Source organism: Pagrus pagrus, assembly GCF_965226575.1.
Source record: "Pagrus pagrus genome assembly, chromosome: 1".
Classification (NCBI taxonomy): Eukaryota; Metazoa; Chordata; class Actinopteri; order Spariformes; family Sparidae; genus Pagrus; species Pagrus pagrus.
In genome coordinates this window covers 5,623,060-5,642,127 of record NC_140185.1, presented here as the reverse complement: position 1 = coordinate 5,642,127, position 19,068 = coordinate 5,623,060, and the positions used below count along the sequence as shown (strand labels likewise).

General features: G+C 40.2%; 1 protein-coding gene across 1 annotated transcript in view; it reads left to right on the top strand.

Annotated features, from left to right (window-relative positions):
* lrrk1 (leucine-rich repeat kinase 1) overlaps positions 1–19,068 on the top strand; it is a 104,648-nt gene that overhangs the window by 20,772 nt on the left and 64,808 nt on the right. Inside the window, exons 4-10 of the mRNA XM_084354121.1 lie at positions 2,143–2,314; positions 5,898–6,077; positions 11,467–11,603; positions 12,740–12,966; positions 14,055–14,182; positions 17,001–17,164; positions 18,851–18,988. Coding sequence (XP_084210247.1) covers positions 2,143–2,314; positions 5,898–6,077; positions 11,467–11,603; positions 12,740–12,966; positions 14,055–14,182; positions 17,001–17,164; positions 18,851–18,988 — 1,146 coding nt within the window. The remainder of the gene's footprint in view (positions 1–2,142; positions 2,315–5,897; positions 6,078–11,466; positions 11,604–12,739; positions 12,967–14,054; positions 14,183–17,000; positions 17,165–18,850; positions 18,989–19,068) is intronic.

The following is a 19,068-nucleotide window of genomic DNA, read 5'->3' as shown; positions in this document are numbered from 1 at the left end:
CTCGGCCCCAATTCTCTTATTTGCGCTTCACTGAAGTCTGTTACAGACCGACACGCCCAATTAGTTATTGGTTGGACACTGCAGCGGATCTGACTGATCTGATACATCACAACATCACTGGAGTTTCATTCTGGAGTGAGGACAGATAACAGATTAATTGTATAACCTTCAAGTTTTAAATTTTGTTTGTTTTCTGGTTCACCACAGAGTTAAAATGTGTCAGCCGGACTGTAGGAAAACAAAAGCACCTGTAAGATAACTTTATTGATTATTTAAATCTCTGGCCATGTTTAGTTCTGTGTCATACTTAAATAAGTATAAGTAAGTAAGTAACTTTAATAATGGCATTTTTGGCATAAATTCATCTGACTTCTCTACAGCTGTTAAAGCTTACTGACGCCTGATCCAGCTGTGATCAACTACAGCCGTCATCAGAAGCGGACGTTGCTTCATGTGAGGCTGCAGAGGAAAGGACGTCTAATTTCTCTTAAAACCTATTTCCTTGGTCCTCTCTCCTCCCATGGTTTCCTTGCGTCTTAGTCCCACCCACCGAAGATTTGTGGACAGATGCAAAGTGAAAAAACGCAAGTGAGGGAAACGTGTAAAACAATTTAGGTGAAATGGGAAGCACCCCTTGAGGACAGCCGAGTTAGACTGACCAACCCACCAACCCAAAGAGATATCACCAAGGACATTCTCCTGAGGATGTTGGATCCATTTATTGATAAGGATGGCCTATTGCGAGTTGGAGGACGCATAATCATTCCTGGACAGCATCATGTTGCATCCTTCCTTGTGCAACAATGCTATGGCGAGTCACAATATCAACAACCTGTCTGTGAGGTTTAGACCTCGTATGGCATACAGGAATGATGCCTACCAAGCCCTGTAACTTTCAGGACGATCGTTGAATTGCAGAAGCCCTGAAGACACAAGTTCCCATCTTACGAAAAAACCTGACAAAGTGAATGTGAGACTGTGCAGAAGCCTTGGGTGCATGCTGTGTCAGTGTCAGTGTCTGGTTGACTAACTCTGTCAGTAGAGGCTCCTTCCAATGCAGACATAGACTGAGAGGTAACATGCTTTGCCTGCTCTTCTACATATTCTTTGGTGCGCTCCACTTGATCATCGGTCTGAAGATCGATTTTGGAGCTGAGGTCCTCACTGTGCTCTTCCATGGCTGCATCTAAGGCTGGATTCACATTGGATCTGGTGGTGTGGCGAAGAACACAGGCTTTCCCATTCATTTGTAGGGCAGTCCTATTTAGCTGCAACAGTGCTGGCCGAAGGTGCCTCCGGCTGCAGCAGAAACAGTTGAAGCTTTTGGAGAAACATAGCCCGACATCATGATCCGGTGGCCAATCACGTAAAAGGGGCGGAAGATGGCCCGAGGAAGAATGAGACCTTGTTTATCTTGTAGCTTTGTAGGATTTTTTGTTCAACTTTGCGGTAAGGAAAGGAGAGGAAGATCCGGGTTGGGGCTTAAAAGCTGTTCTTCTTCCCTTTTCTGTCTAATGGGGGTGGCCAAACGGCTTTTTGGAACAATCCCACCACCTTCTTGATTGGGGGATGGCGAAAGATCCAAACTTGATGGGTTTTTTTTTCAGCACGACTTGAATATAGCAGACCAGCAAATGCATCAGACTGTCAGTATAAGAATGGAGAATTTGAAAAAGTTTTAATGTCATCAGACCAATCAAATGAAGACTAATATAACACAGGCTACTGAGTGGGGTCAGAAAAGCAGTAAACTACTCTATCTGTTCTCTTTGATATTCACTGACAAATAAGACTTGCTCAATGTCTTAAGTCTTAATAGCTTGAAGCCTGCCAAGATTAAGGAGTTACATGATCACACAAATCCAGCTGCCTCATAGGGTAAAGATTAAATAGCAAATTACACAACTTTAAAACTATTACACCCTTTATTCTGCTGATCGGAATACACATTTACTGAGCAATTTTCCAAATCTTTTTTTTCCATTACAGTTTATTGCTTTATTTGCGAAGATTGCTTGCAACTGTGCGATGTAGGAAAAAGACTGAACACTGACATCAAAATCAACTTCCCTCAATAACGATGCATATTCCTAACTCTCACCAGTAGTGATTTTCTCATTGTGTTTGTGTGTGTTGTTATAGGTCCGTCTCCTGTGTTTGGCCATTCAGAATGGTGATCTGCAGAGTGTATGTTATCTCCTAAAAGAAGCTCGTATCACTGTGCCCCAGGAGCCATCCGACACCAACCCAGCCATCCTGGCAGCTTACCTCGGCCACACCAGCCTTGTCAAAGAGCTGCTGGATTCCATACCTGGTAGGAGACAGGAAACAGCTCAGCAATCATGATGTATTGAACAGAGCTGGCTTTAATTTTGTTAATAACATGTATTTATTTTAAATCAAAGGCTACTTCATGTCCTGTAACTTTGACACAATGACAGTTTATTTAATGACATACTTATGATGTTGCTGTTGTCAGAGTTGATGTATTAACACCTTACAATAGTGAGTTTGCTAGTTATGGATAGTACTATTCATCCTGTTAAAACAGTTGTGTAATGTCTCCTGTTGCTGTTCAGGTGCTGTGTCAAGTCTGAGAATAACCCTGATGATGTAATAATGATGTCATGAGGGTTATCTTTGCCTGGAGTTGGCCTGAGTATAAAACTTACGTACATTTGGTTCCATGCTTGGGGCTCGTGTCCATTTATATTTTTTCAGGCAGATATCTCTGGCAGAGTGCTGGGGAGCACTGGGACGAAGTGCTTGGGTGGCGAGACAAAAAAAAAACATTGCATGATATGATGTCAGAATAATGATGACATCATTATGACATAATAATTATGTCAACATTGTGATGTCATAAAATAAGATGTACCTTTATTGTTACCCGTAGGAGAAATTCAATTTAAACAGCAGCACAAGTTAACAAACAGTGTGTAAACAATAAGAAAAAGTAGAATAGAAAAGAATAGAATAAAATAAAAATATACTTAAATCAATAAATAAATAAGACTGAGTAGAACAGAACAGAAATGCTTTATTCACTAGAAGGAATATGTATGCATATACTTGTGCAATGTTCATGTAAATGTGCAATGTCTGAGATATACACATTGTGTATACACTTGTTGGCTGTTAGTATATACATGTGCAACATCTGTCATTAACTATAAGTGCTGTATGATAGGAGTCTTAAGTGGGTTAGGAGGTACTGGGTGCTGTGGTGTTGTTCAATCTGATGGCTGATGGTACAAAGAGGCCCCCCAAAGGCTTTGAGGCACGTGACTGGATGAGTCTGTGGCTGAACGTGTTCCTGAGCTGCCTCAGTTTGGCATATAGAGAGTAAGAGACGGATTGTCCATGGTAGCTATCAGCTTTCCTCTCATCTTCTTCTGAATAACTGCCTCCACACTCCCCATTACATAGTGGCCTTCCTGACCAGCTTATTCAGTTGGTTTGTGCCACAGCTGCTGATGGCACCTCCCCAGCACACCACAGCAAAGAAGATGACACTGGCCACCACAGACTGGTAAAATATCTGTAGCAGCCTAGTGCACACATTGAAGGACCCGCGCCTCCTCAATAAGAACAACCTGTTCCAGTGTTTCCCACAGAATCAGACTTTAATTGTGGCGGTGGCTGTCCAGCTGGGGTGCCATAGAGCATGCGCACTCAAGACTTCCATCGACTGAGTCGGCTAACTTCCGGCGCAGAGCTAACTTGGATGGGGATAAAATGTAATCTGGCGGCTCTTCTAGACTCTCCAAATTTTATTGGACTGAATTGCTCAAATTCTTTTTGTGCATTTCATGTATTCATTTCAATTCTTAATTCATGTACAATTCATAACAGCCAAAAACTACAGAGAAAACAAGCAATAAACTAGAAGAAGGACACACACCAATAATAACAAAGAAAAAAAAAGAAGAAGGAAAGAGAGAAAAAGCAAAAAACAAAAAACATACTCTCATGAGACATAGCAGTCATGATCTATCATTTTGTTTTAGGTATGGCTAACATCCATAGTGTCCAGACATCAACAAACTAACTTTTTTTAACTTTTTCCATTATGAACACCTCGTTCACCCCTGGGGGTAGGGGTATCAAATTGTGAAATGAAATTGTATTTTAATTAGAAAGTAAATGTATTAATTGATCACTATTAATTTTCAAATAATCTTTATACATCCCCCCTTCATAGTATTCGACACCAGGTTTGATATTACAACTTCATAGATCATTTAAAGCTCACAAAATAATTGTTTTTCCCTCTAGAATAGTTGCAGTTACAGTGAATCTTTGTTAATATAACGTGGTGGCTAAAATGTAATAGTACAGTGCCTATAAAAAGTATTCACTCCCTTAATTGTTTTCCTCTTTTATTGCTTTTATAGATGGTCAATATGCAGAAAGTACACAAAACAAAAAATGTACAAAAAGTCTTTCATGTTAAGGTGAAAACAGATTTCTATTAAATAATGTCAATTAATTAAAAATATATAATGTATAATAAGTGATTGCATAAGTATTCACCCCCTCCAAGTCAGTATTTAGTAGATGCACCTTTGGCTGCCATCACAGCACTGAGTCTGAGTGGATAGGTCTCAATCAGTCCTGCACATCTGGACGCTGCACTTTTACTCCATTATTCTTTGAAAAACTGCTCAAGCTCTGTCAGGTTGCACAGGGATCAGGCATGAACAGCCCGTTTCAAGTCCAGCCACAAATTCTATATTGGATTGAAGTCTGGGCTTTGACTCGGCCACTCCATAACATGATACTGCCACCACCTTGCTTCACGGTGGTGATGGTGTGTTTGTGGTGGTGTACAGTGTTTGTTGCTCCATTTTGGTCTCATCAGACCAAAGAGCCTTCTTCTAGTTGACCTTGGAGTATCTCACAGGCCTTTGGATGAACTCTAGTGGAGATTTAATGAGCTTCCAGTGGCTTTCTCTTTGCCACTCTCCCATAAAGCTTTGACTGGTCAAGAACCCGGCAACAGTTCTATGCAGAGTCTCTCCCATCTCAGCTGCTGAAGCTTTTAACTCCTTCAGAGTAGTCACAGGTGTCTTGGCGGCCTCCGTCACTAGTCTCCTTCTTGTATGGTCACTCGGTTTGTGAGGATGGCCTGCTCTAGGCAGATTTTCACATGTGCCATATTCCTTCCATTTCTTAATGATGGATTTAACAGAACTCCGGGAGATGTTCAGTGACTTGGAAATGTTTTTGTATCGATCCCCTGACTTATACTTTTTAATAACCTTTTTACGGAGTTGCTTGGAGTGTTATTTTGTGTTCATGGTGTAATTGTAGCCAGGAATACTGATTAACCAGTGACCGGACCTTCAGACACTGGTGTCTTTATACTACAATCACTTGAGACACATTCACTGCACTCAGGTGATCTCCATTTCACTAATTGTGAGACTAATTGGCTGGACGTCTGTTGAATTAGGTCAGCCATTTTAAAGGGGGTGAATATTTATGCAATCACTTATTTTCAATTACATATTTTTAATCAATTGAAATTACTTTGTAGAAATCTGTTTTCAGTTTTTTTTTCTGTAGATTTTATGTTTTGTATAGTTTTTTGTATATTGACCAGTGTAAATACTTAACTAGAGAGAATACAAACGGAGTACCCCTTTATTTTGTTTGACCTTCTCAGTAACACTAAAAACCATCATTAAGAAAATGATCTTTGAGCCATGACGTCTCATTTCAAAGTCAGCTCCTCAAAGTTTTAAACTGTCTCTCCCTGTTTGAACTTCTGCCAGATTATTCAGTGGACTAAAATAATTTCCGTGGTCCAGTCTGTGTGGTTGTTAATGATGTAAGGAAAGTCTTGGACCTGATCTCCTCTGACTGGTTTTGATTCTCTGCTTCCCTCTCAGGTCCGTGTCTGAGGAGAGACTTGCTGAACTGGATGCTGGCCACATCTTGCGAGCAGGGTCACCTGGACACGGTCCAGCTGTTGGTCCACAGCTATGATGCAGATGCCAAGGACTGTGCCATCCATAGCAATGAGTTTGCAGTCATCACTGGACTGCCTCTCTATGCTGCTGCAAGAGCAGGTAGGGAGACACACATGAATACACTCCAGACTTCATTGATATGATACTCCAGACTTATTTATGTGGGAGATGACAAATTACGGCAGCTCATCAATCCTGTGTGTTTTTGTCTCCTTTCCATTTTTTTGTTTTTGCAAAGGTGCTGTTTTGTGTTTAAATTCTTGAACCACATGTGAAGTGCCACATGTTATGACATGATGTGACATTTATGACATAAGATACAGTCGAAGTAAAACAGAAATAGCATAGGACTATTTGACTGATGTTTCATGAATTTAATAAATCCATTCACACCGTAAGAGCTGTGCAGAGAAACAGCGAAATATATCTTCACAATCATATCACTGTCAGAGAAACAAAACCAAACTATCCCTAAAATAGCTTGACAATTCGTTTCATTGTAAAACGAGCCTCCTTTGTGTAATCAATTACAAAAAACCATCCAAATACAGTCTAAATAAAAAAAGGAAAACAAAGTGTTGCAAAACAAAATAGCTACACGTTTTGGCTGAGTTAAGTACGTAAGTAACTAAACAGCAAACAACGAAATTAATAACATATTTCATACCTTGTTCCCTCTCCAACTGAGGCACTAAATCCATACACTGTTTACAGAAACCAAAACCTCCTGTCAATATCGGGTAATGTTAGAGTTTAACTGTAACTACCAAACATAACAACAGGCTCTTGTTCATAACCCTACGGTACTTTTATTCTTAAAGGAATAGTTCACTCTAGAACGAAATTCAGTCATGATCGACTTACCCTCATGCTGATGAGAAGTCCGGTGTAGTTTCTTATTCCTCAAAATGCAGCTGGAGACTCGCGGGGGTACCCTCCTGCAGCAAAAATCCATATAACGGGCGTAAATGGTGTCCGAGAGAAAAGGTCCATAAAACTACACAAAAACTTTCTAATGTTCCTCCATACTGCTTGTCCGCTGCAATCCAAGTGTCCTGAAATGGCAACATCAAGATTTTACTCGAAACGACGTCATTTAGTATATTTTTCTAGCCTAAACAGTCACTATACTATATTTGCCTGGAGACACGCTCCCGCATGCACGCGAGTCTCCCTCACGGCCACTCACACTACAGAAGCTGCGCCAGACAAGATCAACAGAACTCGCAATAGATACACACCAGTATTTACATCCTGCTGTGAGTTTCAAAGTTTCAAATCACTAGTGCAGGCAGATTCCTCTTGTGTTTGTGTGTCGCTCGGTCGCTCACATCTGGATGTAAATACCGGTGTGTATCTATCTATTGCAGCCACAACCCTATCAGTATGATGCAATCCAGAATTCTGTATTCCAGTATTCTGCTACCGCTTCTGTGTGTGTGACGTGGTCTAGCCTGCTACATTAGCTTAACAGATAGATAACAGTTTCCCAAGAGAAGGAATGAAGCTCGAAGTCTTTTCCAAACCTTTACTCAGGAAGTACTGTAAAATTTGACAAACAAAGGAATACATCTCAGTATTACATTCAGTTACGAACATTTTTCAAGCGCATTACGATAGAGTTACCACTAGAGGTTGCTCCAGATAACAACAGGACGTCACAGAGAGTTTTCTCACTTCTAAAGAAGAACAGCTTTTAACATTTAAGACAGATTTACAATAGGGGCCTGCTGTCCTGGCATTGGTCGGAAGTTCGTTCCACCACTGAGGCGCCAGAACAGAGAAGAGTCGCAACTTCATTGAGCGGCCTTTGTTTGCTCTCAGCGATGGCGGTACCAGCCGGCCAGCTGATGTAGTAGAGCGTAGTGCTCGCACTGGGGCATATGGTCTGACCAGTGTTTGGAGGTAGATAGGTGCAGTTCCGTTGACGGCCTTGAAGGCCAGAGCCATTGTCTTGAATCGGATGCGGGCTGCAACGGGAAGCCAGTGGAGGTCACGGAGGAGGGGGGTTACATGAGAGAATTTGGGTAGATTGAAAACAAGGCGCACTGCAGCTTTCTGGATATGTTGCAATGGTTTAGTTGCGGAGGCTGGGATTCCAGCCAAGAGTGAGTAGTCCAGGCGGGAGATGACCAGCGCTCAGACCAGGACTTGCGTTGTGTCCTTTGTGAGGAAAGACCGGATCCTGCAAATGTTGTAGAGGGCAAATCTGCAGGATCGGGCCACCGCAGTGATGTAGGGGGTACAGGATAGTCTGTCGTCGAGGATTACGCTCAGGTTCCTCGCAGTCGATGAAGACGATACTGTGACATCCTCGGCAGTGACTGACAGGTCCATGTGGGGGCAGTCTTTCCCTGGGATGAAGAGGAGTTCAGTTTTACTAAGGTTGAGCTTGAGGTGATGCGCAGTTGTCCAAGCGAAGATGTCTGCCAGACATTCCAAGATGCACGTTGCAACGTGGGTATCGCAGGATGGGGGAAAAGAGAGGAACAATTGGGTGTCGTCTGCATAACAGTGGTAAGAGAATCCATGTGATGTGATTGCAGAGCCTAGTGATCTAGTGTATAGTGAAAACAGAAGTGGTCCTAGTACAGAGCCTCTAGGGACACCAGTTTCCAGAAAGCAGTCGTTGGACAAGGAGCCATTCCACATGACCTGAAAGGTGCAATTTGTCAGGTATGATGTGAATCAGGTTAGAGCAGAGTCAGCAATGCCAAATTCGGCCAGAGTGGAGAGTAGGATTTGGTGGCTGACTGTGTCAAACGCAGATGATAAGTCGAGGAGAATGAGGACTGATGAGTGGGACGAGGCTCTGGCGGCACGGAGGGACTCAGTCACTGTGAGGAGGGCCGTCTCAGTGGAGTGAGCAGTCCTGAAGCCTGACTGATTAGGGTCAAGGAGGTCGTTTCGTGAAAGATAGGAGGACAGGTGGTTGTAGACGGCGCGTTCCAGGGTTTTAGAGAGGAATTAAAGATACAGGTCTGTAGTTGCGGATGTCAGTTGAGTCTAGGGTGGGTTTCTAGGGTGGGTTTGTTATGTTATGCCTGAGTGTTTCGACAAATTGTGTTTTGATGCTTTGGCAACATTGTTGTAAAACTTTCATGCCAGTAAAGCCCCATTGAATTGAATTGAACTGAATTGAATTGAATTGAATTGGGTTTCTTTAGGAGTGGTTTTACTGTAGCTGTCTTGAAAGGAGCTGGAATACGGCCTGAAGTGAGGGAGGAGTTGATCAGGGTGGTAACGAAAGGCAATATGTCATGTGAGATGTTTTGGAGAAGAGAGGAGGGAATCTGGTCAAGGAAACAGATTGTCATTAGTGTGTGAACATCTTCAGAGGAGACAGGGCTGAAGCAGGTAAGGCTTTCATAGGTGAGGGTTGGGGGAGGTTAATTGATTAATTATTAATAATGAATTCTGCTGTCTACATATGTAGACACAGGATACATCTTATTACAATTAGCGAAGGAAATGTTGTAGAATCCTGATATTGTTTAGTCAAATAGTGATGAGAACCATTCAACTGAACCACACTTCGTCTCTGGGACCAGAACACCCACAGTTCGCCATGCAGGGGTTCCGTCCATCACATCCAGTGCTTTGTCCTGATCGAGTTCTCAACTCCGGAGTTGCCTTCACATTTAAAAGTAGGCTAAACCACCCTCTCAACTACTCATGACTTGGTCAAAATTAATATTATAATAATAATAGTCTTATTGACAATAATTCAACATCCAATTTTCACATTGCCTTTCAATATTAATTACTTGAATCTGTAGTGAACAGATCATTTCCTCCACCATTCCCCAATTCCTCACTCAATTCACTATCATCATTTTGAATGCTTGTATTTGGTAAATATTCATGTTTGATCATCATTTCATTTAAAATCATTTGTGTTAATATCTACTAAGTTAATACAAATTTTCATTTAGATCCAGTCGGAATTCTGTGTATTCCTTTGAAGTGGAGAATGGAGGTCAATTTAATCGAGAAGTCAGACTTTTAGATATTTGACTGATAACTTCATATAAATTATTGATTTGATTTCAGTGGTGGTGCAACATCATTAAGATTCTGCTACTCTGTATAACAGACCTTATCTCTGTCTTGTGGGTGTCCTTTGTCCTTTTGGCCCTAGGTAATTCCACCAGGCCCCTATTGTAAATTAGTTTGATGTTTTTATGGCTGTTACTTGAGCAGGAATCGGTTTGTTTGAGTGTACCTAAGATGACTTTGTTGTGGAATGTAACAGTGCTGAGCTGGATCTGCTACATAAATAGTGCTGTGTTTATGATGACGGTTTTCGTTTTAACAGCTAGCCCCCAGGTGTTGTCCAATATGCACCAGGCACCGCGGACTTGATGCATTCTGTGACTTTTTCGCTCCCCCTGACCCACCGGGCAGTGCCCTCTGTGCTCCCAGAACTTCTGATTTACAAATTAAAGACTGGATATTAAGAGTGCCTTTTTTCTGTGATTTCAAAGCAGAATTAATGAAATAAATTCATGATGAATTTTGTCTTGATTGAACTTGTGACAAAAATCTGGGGTTGAGGGTTTGAAAGTACCTTCATTACTTCCATGATCTGTGTGTCTCAGCCACCGCTGCTGCAAAAGTTGACACGTTTAGTAAGCCATTGGGCTAAACTACAAAAACCTTCATTTTCCTATTGCTCCTAACACTGACATGCACATGTCTCTTTCATCTCACGGAGCATCTTTCCCTCACATCTTTCCCTCCATGCCACCACTGTCACAACTTTCCAGGAGGGCTTACCTTACAATTTGAAAATATCTGGACTAGACGAACAACGATTGTACCTTGCCCAATTCCATGGTCTAATTTCCTCTTATGGCTGCTGTCAAACTGTAGTTAGCTTATGCTCATATTATTGGAGTAGTAGTTGAAGTTGAAACTGTAGTCTTGACTGAGACTGCTGTGCTACAAAACTGAATGCTATTGCTGAACAGACAGACTTCTGTATACAACTTGAAGCTGCCTACAGCTTAATGTTTGTATTTTTTGTTTGTATTTTCTCTTCATAGGAAAATTTTACAAATAATGCTTCCTTTTATCTCTTTTTGTCAGAATTGTAAAGGGTGTAGTCTTCTTGTTGGAATAGAGTTTATCAGACTAGACAAAACAAACAGCAGGTTCATTATGAGCATCACATCATGGCTAATCAATTTATCCATACACTGTATGGTAACAAGTAGTGTGATATAACACAACATACAACAACACTAAATCAGAATGCCATCAAGACTATGGTTGTCTACAACACATTGAAAAGATCTTTTTAGTTAAAATATTGTTATATCTCTTTATGACAGAAGCACAGATTAGAAAAATATAAAGCCATGTATTTGCAGAAGAGCTGGAGATGTACTGGTGACAGATACTGAGTGAAAACTGTCCACGGCTGGTACAGTGAACAGAATAAGTGGAGTGAGTAGTGGAGTGAGCAGTGTGCTCTGTGTTGCAGGTAATGAAGAGATAGCTCAGTTCCTTCTGCAGAATGGAGCAGGATTCTCCTCTTACACTCTGATGGACCATCCAGCTTTCAGCAAACACCTCCTCAGACTCAAACTACAGGAAACCTCCACCGCAGAGGGAGAGGAGGTATGTGTTCTGGAAATGTGTTTCTGAAACTATAAATGTGGGGAAGCGCCATCGTTAGGGTGTATATTTATCATTGTTTCTTCTTCCTGTTTAGCTTTTGACCACAACAATGAATTGTGACCGATGTTCTCTCAGAGAGCTCTGCAGGGATAGATGGGTATCTAAACAATATCTCTGTAAGATGTGGGCCCATGTAAGGGGTAGATAACAATGCAGAATAAAAATAAAAACAAATGTGAGAGTTTATATTCATGCCATTAACTTCATGCATCATAAAAGTAATCAGTGTGATGGTTGTGTAGAGTTCAGGTTTTTTACTTGGATCAGTTTTTAGGCAAACTGAGGAGAAGAAATGAAAGAGATTGTCTGGGATTATGAAAATAATGAAAAAAAGTGCAAGTACAAGTAAAATTTATTTACAAAAAGGTAAACAATCTTAAATAAGTAACCATTAATTATATGGTCCTCCTGCATTAATTGAAGAATAAATAAATGGCGGGCAGCTCTTTCAAGTCACTCAGGAGGATATTCATGATTTTCCCAGTTCAAGTGTATCCAGATAATGATTTCACTACATCAACTTATCCCGAGTTTTTAATCACATTCATAAAATCTTATTTTGTCCCATCCCTCGCGTGTAACAATAAGCAGTTTTCAGCAAGTTTATAATGTAAATCAAATGACTGAAAATGCCCTTATATAAGCTATCATGATATGGTGATGATGACTTTTCAGAAGCACACGTATCCTTGTTTGTTTGTAAATTGGAAACCTGTCTATCAAAATAAAAATGCATGAATAAAATTGAAAAACAAAACTCTGAAACGTGTAGGAGATCTTTTTGTTTTCAATTCATCTCGACTAGACTGGATTTTAAAATTTCTGACTTAAATCAAACTTCGTGTTAAGCTTCAAAGAATTTATGCTTATGAATAAAATATTTAACAAATACAGTAATACAAAATAACAGTTAAGTACATTTGTTTGGATATAACATAGCATATAGCTGAAAATGGAAATACATTTGCTTCATGTTGTCAAAAATAAACGTGATTAATCAATGTCTGTGTGTGTGTGTGTGTGTGTGTGTGTGTGTGTGTGTGTGTGTGTGTGTGTGTGTGTGTGTGTGTGTGTAGGCTGTCAGTGTGTGTTGGAGTGGTCTGCAGCTGCCCTGGTTGGAGCTTGACTGGTTCATGGATGTCTCATCACGTATCACCCACCTGGATCTGTCTTCCAACAGCCTGGCTGCCCTGCCCTCTGTGGTGCCCTGGGGTCTCATCCGCCTGCAAACTCTAGATCTGTCTAATAACCTCCTGAAAGAGCTGCCGGCTGCTCACACCTCCCAGGAGGTCATCTGCTCAAGGTAAATACATCCAAGTTAAATGCAGTTGAGACAAATATATTTTCACACCAGGACACCAGCAGCTAGTCAGTGTCCTCCATCTTGGATATGATGGATGTCCTCCAGTTAAGGACGTGCAAACGAATACACATTTTCTGTCCACATTGTGACATGAATCAGTATCAAATTCAGCTGTGTGTCCATTACAGAGATATCTCTGCAAAAAAGTTTACTGGTAAGCACAATGAGGAGGAACAGGCAGCTTCCACCAAAAATAACAGTGGTGAACAATGGTCAAGTACTTTGCACTGAAATGAAGTGAAAGTCTGATGTACTACTCTGCATTGCAGATGGAAATATTGTGTCTTTTACTCCACCTCATTTATCTGACAGATATTACTGGTTACACTGCAGATTGAGATTTTAAAAACCTATAATGAGCATATAAAACCAAATACATTCAACCACATAACTGTATATCAAATGGTTTAGATAAGCCCGTTCTTTACCAGATAGCAAGAAATGATACTTGCCTGTTAATGCATCATTGATAATAATTCAATATTATAATAATACAGTACTGAAAGAGGCTTTTCCCATTAGTAATGATCACTTTTAGTTTTTACAGTTTGCTGAAGATACTTCTGTAATCCTGTAGTTTCAATCACTTAAAGCCCCCACATTGTAGAAAATGAGATTTCATTGTCTTCTTTGATTATAAAGCAGGTCTCGGTGCTATATCAATACTGTGAACGTATCAGAACACTCAGTCCACAGAGAAATGTACACAGCCCATATTCAGCCTTTAAATGAGCTGTCAGGGGTCTGCAGTGTTGTGATCAAACAGTCTGTCTACAGTCATCGTCCGTCCTCAGCCATGTACCCAGCATGGACCAAGTTGTAAAAACACCAGCAAAGTGGGGGCAGAAAAATGGTGAGTGGTGCCTTATCAGGCCTGTGAGAGCTGACCGAGCAGAGTGGACTTTTTGGGATGGGGGTCTTAAAGAGATGAAACATTCAAACCAACACTGATCACTAGACTCAGTCATAATCTGGTGTATCTGTGTATAAAAGAAACCCTCTGAGCCTCTCTCTGTCCTGTGCTTCAGTTTACGGCAGGTCAATCTCTCCAACAACCAGTTTGCCAGTTTGCCACTTGGACTTCTCCATCTGACCCACATCAAGAGACTTTGTGCTGCCAAGAACCAACTCACTCTCCTGTTTGACATCCCTACCAGTATGTCCCAACTCATCTTATATCTAGCTACGTATTTTGAAACAAAATTTGAATATGGATTTTATATAGATTTAAACAATATAGAAACTAAATTGTAGTCAGTTCCTATCAAGGTCATTTTAAAAGGGTTGCATCAGTGAAGAAAGCTCTGCAGCAGCAGTAGTTTTGCTGGCGGTTTTTAGATGCACATACCGGACATACAGTCCTGGTCAAAAGTTTACATACACTTGAAAGAGCGTGTCCAGTGTATCATGACAGTCTCCAGTTCGAACTATTTCTTTTTTTTTTTATGACCAAAATGTTTTTTATTGTTTTTATGTTTACAGAACAAAGTAACTGTCAGAAAATACAAAACAACCACAACAAACAATAGTGAACAGACCTCATAAATCAACAAAAACAGAAGGAAAAAAAGGATAGACTGTACTCAAATATATGTAAAATAAGTACAATAATAATACACAGCTACACTGTACTGGAGAGCTTAGTTGTCTACTAGTTTTAAATGCCAACACTGAACCACAGGGGCCGCATGCCTACATCACCAGCTCACAATGAGTCACTCATTCAGTCACTCACACCTGTATGTCAACTCTTCATAGGCTGCCGCTACACTTAATTGGGTAAACCATAGACTGGATGGAGGAAGATCCACCAGTTTCCATTCTCTAAAAAGGAGGTTTTGGCCCATGATGACTGGTGGATCCACCCCGCCAGTGGTTTAGGGGAGCCCTTTAAACGGGCACAATCACCCAAGACATCCAGGCTAGGTAGCAATGGGATTTCCTTACCAACAACCAAAGCAATGTTGTCATGATTTGCTGACCACCATCTCTGAACCTTGGGACAAGACCAAAGTAAATGAACAAGGGTCCCTGGGGTGCCCCCACATCTCCAGTGTGTTGAGTCCTCTCTTAATCCAACCCCATATCATTTTGCAGGGGTCCAATAAACCATATTTTGAATTTTGAATTGCACTAATTTGGTCCTAATCTCACGAGAGGATGTTTTAGTGTTTAGTGCACAAGATGGCACTCCTCATCACTAAATGACTGATTGAAGTCTGCCTCCCATGTCTGTTTGAGGCCATCTGTATGATCACCTAGCCTATCCCACAGCGGCGTGTTTTTGACGCTTCCTTGCTCTTTCCAAAGACATTAAGTGTTTCACCAAGGGTATCGGATCCGAACAGAGTAACTTGAGGATTCGGAATAGGCTGGTTAAGTAAATTGGAGATATTTCCAAAATTGATTCTGAGGTGTATGATATTGCTCCTTTAACATAGTGAACTATTTAAGTACAGACCCATCATACATATCCTTTAAGGACATATGCCTTTTTTGGCACATACTTTCCAGTAGAAGGGTTTCTTATCTATACAGAGCTTTGGATTAAGCCACAGACCTGCTGAAGGGAACATGTAAGGATTACCTCTCTACAGAGATAAAAAAAAAACACGTCACAGAGTTCAGCAATGTCTCCTGTTACTCACTGTATAAATATTTTGGCCATAACCATTACACTTTTTTCTAGACCTGCAGGAGTTTGGGAGGTGTTTTCCCATTCATTCTTATGGGGAAATTTTCAACTTTGGTTCTGCTACTGCTTCAGCTTTATGTTCAGCTATCAAAATGTTCAGCTTTCTAAGCCCATTCAGCCTTGTACTTTTCAGCTTTTGAAAAATTCCGCTTTTTCTGCAAAATCTTGACCATTCATTGTTATAGTTTTGTGCATTTCAGGCAAGTATTTTCCAGTATATTCAGCAGTTTTTCCCAAATCACTTCAGCCGTCAGCATTCACACTGTATTTTCGCAGGATATGCAAATTTTCTAGTTAATGTTTAACTTCATTGTAAATTCATTGATAGTGTTAGTCATTGGGAGTCATATTTATGTTGGGATACATAGGCCTGTTTGTGAAGGAGAAAGCGTGTACATTACAAATAAAGAAGTTAACATGAAACATCACATCGCCATATAACTGTTTATTGTGATCCTAAGTTATATTCAAGGCTCCATTTAGGGACAATATGTGTGTTTTTGTCAACACCGTCAAACTATGTGTCACCACTGTCCGACAGCAAATCTGACAAGAGCGGTGACAAAAAGAGACTCATGAGTTGGATACAGCAGCCATCTTGTTTTCTTTCTGTAGCTAGCTGCTTCTGACTTCTTCTCAAAATGCATTAATTTCTGTCATAATTTAAAATAATCCTGACATGTGATGGCTGTGACATCAATAAATATGTGAACATTATAGAAAAATACCCAGTTTATAGCAGCTTTTCTGACTTTGATGCCTTTAGCAAACTTGGAGGTTGGAAAAGACGTCCTCACGGGAATAGTTGACCACGTGGGGGTCTGATTGTATTGCTTTTTCATAAATATATAAAACTTGAGACACATTTTGACTAACCACAAAATAAAAATAAATGTTGCTGAAAATTCACTGCTTTTAGTTTGAAAGATATTTTACATTCTACTCTGTAATATGTTTTATACATCTTACATGATTTTTTCACATTTCTATTAATCAAGTTCAAATGTTTTTGGACAACTGGTTTTGCGGGTACTGGGCTGACATGTAATCATATCAATTATAAAATTATAAACAAACATACGTAAAAATGTTACACTTGTACAAAGTACCCACAGATGATCAACCATGACTATTTTAAACAAGAAAATGAAATGTAATTAATTTTCAACAGAATGAGCACTTTTCTTTGTGGGACATGTTTTTTGATGAAGTCTCCAGAATCAGTGAGTTCTGATTTACACTGTGGTTCTGTTCTTCTCATCCCATTTCACTCTGTCAGCTACAAACTGGATCGGTCTGCGTAAGCTGGAGGAGCTGGATGTGTCTGATAACTGTCTGACCAGTCTGCCCACAGCAGTCATGCACTGTTTGAAATCCTTGAGCTTCTTCAATGTGTGCAGGAACAAACTGAGCACCTTCCCTGACCCCTGGGCCTGTCCGCTGGTAAGAAACCAGACGGATCGTCATCCACCTCCCGTTTGTTATATCTGGTGATTTCACAGGATTGTTCTTTTAATCAAGTTAGCATATTCCAGTTGCTGTTGCCCATGTTCTCTGGGTATTACTGTATGAAATTTGTTTTCCAGTATAATTGTTTAATAGTGTACCTAATTTGCCTTCTATAGGTAAACAGTCACAGCAGTTCATGTATCATGTCTGGATTGTTGCAATCTATTTTAAGTCAGGCACTCTGTTGGATCGAGTAAAATCTGTTGGAGAGGTTTCTCTGCCAGAGGACAATCAATGTTCACACTAAGTGTTTTTGAACATATGCATTGTGTTTTGTTATTGTGTGTTTGTACACATTTCTTTTATCATTGTTATCCGGCAGGAGAGTCACAAAGTCTTGTGATACAGACAAACATCTTGGTGTTTTTGGTCTTTCCCTGAGATTCATTTACAATAAGAACAATGTGAAACCAGACCAGAGACCGTACTTTTGGAGAGAAATTTGGCAATAGAATAGAAAATAATTTGTATGGTTTAAAAGCACAGTTCACCCCAAAATCATTATCTACGCCAACCCACACCATTGGAAAGTCAGGTGAAGTCTCGTAGCCCACCAAACGTTTCTGGAGCTTCACAGAAAAACAGAGTTGTAGCATTCTGCTAAACAACTGAAGTAGATGGGGACCTGTTTTAAAATGTGACAGTACGGTGGAAACAGAGCAAACATAAAATGGTCTTAAAGAGTTGAAAAAATGTTATGTTATTTACATTCTCGACATGCTGTCAAGATCATGCACACACATTAGACTATTATTATTAGACTTTTAGTTTTATTAATATTCATCTTTCATTTTTTACAGCTGTAATTATTGTTGTGGCTTCTGTACATCACCATTAAAGTGTGTCGCTGATGTGACCGGTCTTAAAATGTATGAAAGGGTCTAACAAAGGTATTAAAGTATTAGACGTAACTCCAGGATTCCTGCATGTACCCTGCCTGTTAGAAGGCAGCTTTTTCTCGCCACTGTCACCAAGTGCTTGCTTATTGGGGAAATGTTGGGTCTCTGTAAATAAATGAATTAAAGAGCATGGTCCAGACCTGCTAAAACTGGAAAGTGTCATGAGATACCTTTTGTTGTGAATTGGCTCTATACAAATAGAGACTGATTGATAAACAGGCCTTTTAATCTTAGCAGCTACAGTGAGGATTTCAGTTAAAAGCAACGGGTATAAATAACTTCGTAACACATCAGTTTAGGATCTCTGGGCTTCTGGAGACTTGGAATATGCTGGGTAAGCTGTATGCAGCCATGTGATGTTCTGTTCTGTTTCCATTGTACTTTTACGTTTCAAAACAAGTCCCCATCTACTTCAGTTGTCTAGCAGAATGCTACAACTCTGTTTTACTGTGAAGCTCCAGAAATGTTTTGTGGACTACGAGACTTCACCTGATAGTTTAACCAGTTTTTGGTTAAACTATCCAAATCTTTTTCCATTCTCTTGCCAAATTTCTCTCAAAAAGTAGAGACAAAAACAATGTAGTGGCAACTATCATTGCATTATCTAGATATATGTTGATATAGATTTATATTACTATATTTCTTGTGTAATATTCAAAATCACAAAGTAACAGCTGAAATGTTTCCACACATAAATATTCTTCTTTCTCGTCCTGTACAGAAACAATGCAAAGCTTCTTTCAATGTAATTGAGAGTCTTCCAAACACTATCTCCATCTTCTGGAGGACCCAGCTGCAGGAAGTGGACTTCTCTGAGAACAGCCTGAAGGAGCTGCCCTCATATATCTTTGAACTGGAGGTAGGAGCCATCATCTGGATCTGTTGTTGTACATCTGTATCAGCACCACACTCAAGTGCAATAAATAACTAAAAGTCTAT